Source organism: Glossina fuscipes, unplaced genomic scaffold, assembly GCF_014805625.2.
Source record: "Glossina fuscipes isolate IAEA_lab_2018 unplaced genomic scaffold, Yale_Gfus_2 114, whole genome shotgun sequence".
NCBI lineage: Eukaryota > Metazoa > Arthropoda > Insecta > Diptera > Glossinidae > Glossina > Glossina fuscipes.
In genome coordinates, this window is record NW_023998457.1 from 744,064 (window position 1) to 750,461 (window position 6,398).

At 38.1% G+C, this 6,398-nt stretch overlaps 1 protein-coding gene across 2 annotated transcripts in view; it reads right to left on the reverse strand.

The window, feature by feature from the left end:
* Window positions 1-916: 916 nt before the first annotated feature.
* The window catches only part of LOC119639900 (solute carrier family 22 member 3), a 28,442-nt gene continuing 22,960 nt past the window's right edge, over window positions 917-6,398 (reverse strand). For both annotated transcript variants that reach the window (XM_038037605.1, XM_038037606.1), the window contains exons 2-7: window positions 3,536-4,524; window positions 3,308-3,462; window positions 2,255-2,423; window positions 2,107-2,179; window positions 1,658-2,045; window positions 917-1,563 (exon numbers count right to left, since the gene is read on the reverse strand). In XM_038037605.1, coding sequence (XP_037893533.1) covers window positions 1,052-1,563; window positions 1,658-2,045; window positions 2,107-2,179; window positions 2,255-2,423; window positions 3,308-3,462; window positions 3,536-4,524 — 2,286 coding nt within the window. In that variant the 3' untranslated portion in view covers window positions 917-1,051. The remainder of the gene's footprint in view (window positions 1,564-1,657; window positions 2,046-2,106; window positions 2,180-2,254; window positions 2,424-3,307; window positions 3,463-3,535; window positions 4,525-6,398) is intronic.

A 6,398-nucleotide genomic window follows, 5' to 3' on the forward strand; every position in this document is an offset into this window, starting at 1 on the left:
AATCCCTACCAACATCATTATTGGTACGAGCACTAAAACAGATGACTTAAAGGTTTTAAATATTTCCTGTCAAGCCCTACAAATATCGATCAAACATGAATATTAATAATTATTGCAAACGTTGATATACTTATACAAAATGCAAATAAAACCGGCTACACTTTAGAATAATGAATGAAATTTTAATGAATTCCTTAAGACGATTTAGTTTTTAAACTTTACACAATTTGTGATATTTGTGTGTGCATAAGCTTGTGCGCATGGGTGCAACACACACAAGGACTTGCCATAGAGAAACTTTGTGCTATATTGGCTATATTGGCCGATTCAGTCATTTTCTGAATCGATTTAAGCTTGCTTGTCTGCCTGTCCGTCCGTCTTGTTTACTTATATTCAGCCTAGAGATCGCAATTTTTGAGATATTTTGAGATATATTGAATATACCGGTATGTTTTGGCCTAAGGTCGAACGCTATTGAAAATGATTGACATCGGAGCACTTTTTCAGCCGCTTCTCATAAAAGACCTAGTTTTAAAAAGTCGTTATTAAATAATTATAGAGTAGTGTAGTTGACTATGATCCCTTGTAAGGATTTTAATAGTTTTCACGTAGATTTTGTCGTAAGCTTGACCACGCACGAGCCTGCAGTGTATTCTAATAACGCAGGATTTGAATGGTGACTTCGATAGCTCTGCAAAAGCAAAGGATGGATACACACACACAGCCGTGCACAATCACAATAAAAAACTGCTCACATTATAATCACTTTGATTTATTATTAATCTATATATACATAAATAAAATTAATTGACAATTATCTTTCAGGATACCTATAATCAAATCTGTTATGTGTCAGTAAATGTTTGTAAAAGAATAATAAATTAATTTTACCCTAATTTGCGGAGACAGCCTTAAAAGATAAAATGGGAAATAGTAAAAAAAAGAAGCATTTTCTAAGTTATTTTTATGCATGTGTATGTTTGTGTTCATGTTCAGGTGTGGAAAAGTGCATCTTAAGATTAAAACTGAGAACGATATAAGAATTTTTGATTCATATCGTCGGCTTATTGTGCATTTTTGTCGTCCATATATCTGGCGTGAGTTCTGGAGGTAGATTTGCTTGAGGATTTATACCGTTTGCATTATTAAATATAGGTCCCTTGGCGAAGGCCTTATTATCAATACCGGCAACGCTTTTACGTCCAATATTATTTAGTTGAGTAGCCGTAGCCATATTACTGGTAGCTTGGGAGGCTTTCCTTCTCGCAACAGCCGTAGTCGGCGGACTAGAAATAAGTGAGCTTAACAGACCACCAACAATTGCCATCGATGCAAAAGCCGTTTGCGGCACTAATTGACCAAATACTATCGTGTTTCCAACAAACGGAGCACCCAGCAGCCAAAAACGTGCCCAGCATATTGTCGATATAGCGCACACTCTACGCTTCTCGTTGCTTACTAATTCAATAGTACTAGTGGTGAGAATGGCGAGCGTACATGATATTGCAACTTTCGATACCATAGCCGTTAACATAAGCAAGGCAACGCGAGAATTAATATCAACTGAGAAAAATAATTAAACAAAAAAAAAGGAAACCATGAGGAAGTTTTCGCTTCAATAAATAAATAAATATAATGAATTATTTTGGATACGTACTGTCATGTGGCATTAGCCAACACGTATAAGCTATAAGACCGGCAATTATATTGAAAAGTCCGGTCCACAGCCATTTACGTGTTGTGGCCAATATTAGAGCAAGACCAATAAAGGTGCCGATTATTTCACAGATGCCAGCTATCACAGTATTAACTTCCAAGTGTTCACGACTAAATGAACGTATATTCAATAACATGCCATAGTATACAACAATATAAATGGACCAACACAGGTGCACACAGATCATATGACGTATAGCGCGCTCACCCTTCCATAATGACCACCAATTTGCCGGTGGCGGTGCATCTAAAGCGGTTTGCGATTGCAGTTGCAACTGCTGATCAATATCGTAGGGAAGACTTAGTCTTGTGCCATTCACGTCTGCACACTGATAACCAATAAAGTATGTAATGTTTGCTAAGCCGTGTCTCATCGCGTTACTCACTCACCTCGATAAGTATTTTTTTGGCTTCTAAAACCCGACCGCGACTAACCATCCAACGCGGCGAATCTGGTATCCATCTAAAGCGCATAAGAGAAATGCATAGCAAAAAATTACTTAGAAATTAGGAAATTTAGGGCATAAACATAACTTACTGCCACAAATAAATAAGTATCACAGTCGGCCAAGAGATGGCCATATAAAGATGAGTCCAGTCCGAAAAAAAACTGGCCACACCCGGCAATAAAATAACACCAATAGACCAAAATTGCTCAAACAATGTAGACACACAAGTCTTATAAGTACCACCAGTAATATCGGCCACTAAACGAATAAATATGTTAACAAATATAGAAATAAGAAAATTATATTCGGTCGTGGCCGAATCTCTTACACCCATCACCGCTATCCTAACAAAAACAAAAAAAGAAGTAAGAGCTACTTTTTTATGCCTATAACGTGTTGTTTTTTTCCAAATAGAAGTTTCTGTTGTAAAGGGATGAGGGCGTTGTAGGCGGAGTCTTAGAAGTGTTTAAGTCGCTCTCAAATTCTTTCGCAAATTCGTAGGCGATATCTTCATTTTCGCTAACGGGACAATATTTACCACAGACACTGCTCTGTCGGGCAGGCGGACAGATGGACAATGAACACATTTTACATTTGAAACTGCCCAAGGATTTATATACCTCAAGGGGCTTTTCAAGCTTGTTTCTTAGCCCTATAAGGGTTTGAAAAAAAAATTAAACTTTGATATGCTATTATACTGGGTAGGCGTGGTCAATTTTTTTTCCACCTGTGTGCACGTACAACAGCATCGCACAAAGGACAAGTGTTCAAATTTTTGCTTAACTTATCTGCTATAATTTCTGAGTAATGACCAAAAAAAAACAATTTATTTGTTTTGAAAAACGTCGCGCTGTGGGCGTGCCGGTCGACCGATTTGCCCCATTTTGAATATCAATCTGCCTGCAAGAGCTTCCAATAGTTCTGCCAAATTTGAAGTCAATAGCTCGATTTTTGCGGCGAGGAGAAAGACATTATGCAGACGGACAGATGGACACGCTTAAGCCGGTTTAGAATTTGATACTAAACAAGAATATATATACATTGTGGGGTCTCTAATACTCCCTTCTAGGCGTCACAAACGTTTCGATAAAATGAATATTACTCCGGTGATGGGATGATACGGAAGTAATTGTCGAACTTACTTATCATGCCTCCGGCGGTGTACATTTGCGCACAACATACAGCCGATAGGCAACGAAAAAATACGTGCAATTCATAGGATGAGACTTGACCAGTTAGGCTGCCACAAAAGATTTGCGTTATCATACCGAATAGCATAACATTCCGTGGACTGAAACTGTGGGGGAAAAATCAATAAATTAATTAAGAATACGAACAAAGATTAAACTTATCTCAGTGAGTTGACCTACTATTTCAGCAAATGAATCGCTAATATACCGCCGGTTAAAACACCAAATAAATGAAAGAATTGCGTCACCGACACTAATATATCGCGCGAACAAACCAAATCGAATTGCGTTATAACTGAATGAAAGTCGGCTCGATGCTCGAAATGAGTGCAAGGGATCACATCTGTTTTATTGGGGAGCGGCTGCTCCCATGCACGGGGCTCATCATCCGGATCAGTGTATCTGTAATAATGATGGGCATGAGCCTGAGCATCTTTGTAGACATTACAAAAATCTATGTTAAATTCTTGATCGTCGGCATCTTCCTTTTGAGGGTGCGATACCTTTATCCATAGCGTTTGATTCTGTACGCCTAGCTGGCTTGGTGGTTTGCAAAAGAATTCACCATGACGGGGAGCGGGTGCCGTGAATATGATACATGCCATGAACCAAGACGACGGTATTTTACAAAGAAATATGAGAAGGACGGTACGCAATTGCCATTTGCCCCATTCGCCAGTTACACGTCCAACCGCATCAACTTTTGCTTGCATTTTCGTACTGGATTGCGGTGGTTTACCTTCGATATTCCAAAAGAAATCCTTTGGATATAAACTATAGCATTGGGTAAAGCGGCGTCCGGTAGGCGATTTATAGCCGGCTTCGTCTTTTTTTTCGTATCTCATTAGGGCGGGTATGGATTTACGTCGCTGATATTCTCCAGTTGTCTTATCCCATAAATTATGTAATGGTTGCGCAATATTTCCTATGCTAAGCTTACGTGAACCGGGCAGTAGTGAAGGTATCGAGTAACGTTTATGGCCTGGACTTAATTCTGCAGACGCTTTTGGAAAAATGGTCGACAACCTTCGCGATATGTTGTTAGTCGGTGTAGTAAAGCTGCTTGGTGGCTCGGAAAAAGTGACAGTAGGCAGCGGAGTAGCTATGCTTTCCCTACTACTTCCCTCCGCTTCACTATCCTCTTTAATGGGTAGCAACGGAGAATCAGCCTGAAAAGGAAAACAAAAATAGAAATTTTACTAAAGCATACGGCAACAGATACCAGTGGTATGTAACCAGTTATTGCATTGGGCGTAGCAACAATTATAGAGACCATCTGTCTTCTCTTCTAAATGTTATGAAATAAGAAGAAATTGTTGTAGTCCTTCACTGGAAACAATTGCTTACAATTTAAGAAACGTTGAAGGCTGAAACCTGCCCACTCTTCTTCTTAATTTTTCGCGTACAATATATCAAGACGTTTGCCTTAAGGCAAAAAGTTGTCTCTTTTGCCGATATGTTCTGTTCAGTTCAGTTGCTTGAAGACTTTGCGAAATTACATTCCAAAAATTTTGATCATTGAAATCCTTCTTACTCGGATTAGTCTGAGGATGTTGACGTCGATCCTTTGACAGTCAAAAAAAATTCCAAATAGCCTCCACATTGACCAAGTAAAGAAACATTTTCAAGCATTTGCGAACATGTTTATGAACTTCACTGCATTTTCGTTACACGTTTATGCATAGATGCAAAATTATTGATATTTGATTTGAAGCCTAACCTCGAACGTGGATCGAGTGAAGTTTTATACGTATTTTTCATTAGAAATGTACTCAATTTCTTTAAGAATTTGTGCATAGACGAAACATTGTCAGTTTTTAACGACTACTTAGAGAGCTCATAACCTCAACATTAACCATATAACTGTTTGTTTTCGCAATGATTTACATTTCTGTGGGGGTTTATATATTTTGTTTTTACCCATAATATATGTATGCACTCTTGATCAACATGAAATTCTGGATGGATTAAACCATGTTTGTCCGTCTGTGCGGTGTTTGTTGTTGGCACTCTCCTGGTCGCAAAAATGAAGATATCGACTTCAACCTTAGTAGAAGCATTCGAAAATTCTGCATGAAGGTTGATATTGAAAATGGGCCAAATCGCTCGCTAATTTTTTCTTAATAATACCAGCGATGTGGACGTCAAAAAAAAAGGACTTGGAGAGTAGAAGGCGACAAATCTAAATTAATTGTGGTAGGCGTCACGACCTGGTGGATTAATTTTTTTTTTTTTTTTTTCGGTATTAAATAAAACGTTTTGGAGATTGGAATGCGAAAAGCTAAGTATGTCTATTCGCACTTGATTGTGGTGGGCGCAATAGTGTGGTAGAGAAATTTTTCTCATTCGCTCTGTTATGACAATAAATAAACGCACGGGGCGTCAAAGTTTTTAATGGTGATGTGAGATTCGGCCCCAACCGAATATAACTTTCTCACTTGTTATTGCATATTTATGCAAGAACTTAGCATTACCGACATTCAGCAATGGTAGAGATTACACATGACCTCATAACCTCAATTTTGGTGAGTCGGCTCTTTTCAGGTATTTTGTATATGAAAGTTATTCAATTTTTGTTTTACAGCTTTTCGCATAAACAGTAAAAACATTATAGTGGGACGCGATTCATCGTCAAAAGCCATACCCCACTTCCCTTAATACAATTATTCGTATAACTGCTTTTCAAAATGACATTTTACAAGACAAATGGTTGAAAAAATGGTCCGATTCGAATACAATCGGAAAACATATCACATTGTGTCAGGTTTCATTGAAATAGTTTAAACTCAAAAAAAAAAAGGCAGACAGGCAGAGGGACATACAAGCGTAGACCGTTGTAGTAAGAGTTGGATTTATTTCAAGTCTTCTTCTGAACGCTACATAGATCCGCACAAACCCAATATCCCAAATATTAGTATTATCTGTAGGGTGAATACAAAAAAACAACACAGATCGAAGTACAGTTATGCTCAGATTTGTAGAGTGAAAAGGGGATTTATTTCAAGTCCTTCCAGACATTGCATACAATCGCATAAATTTAATA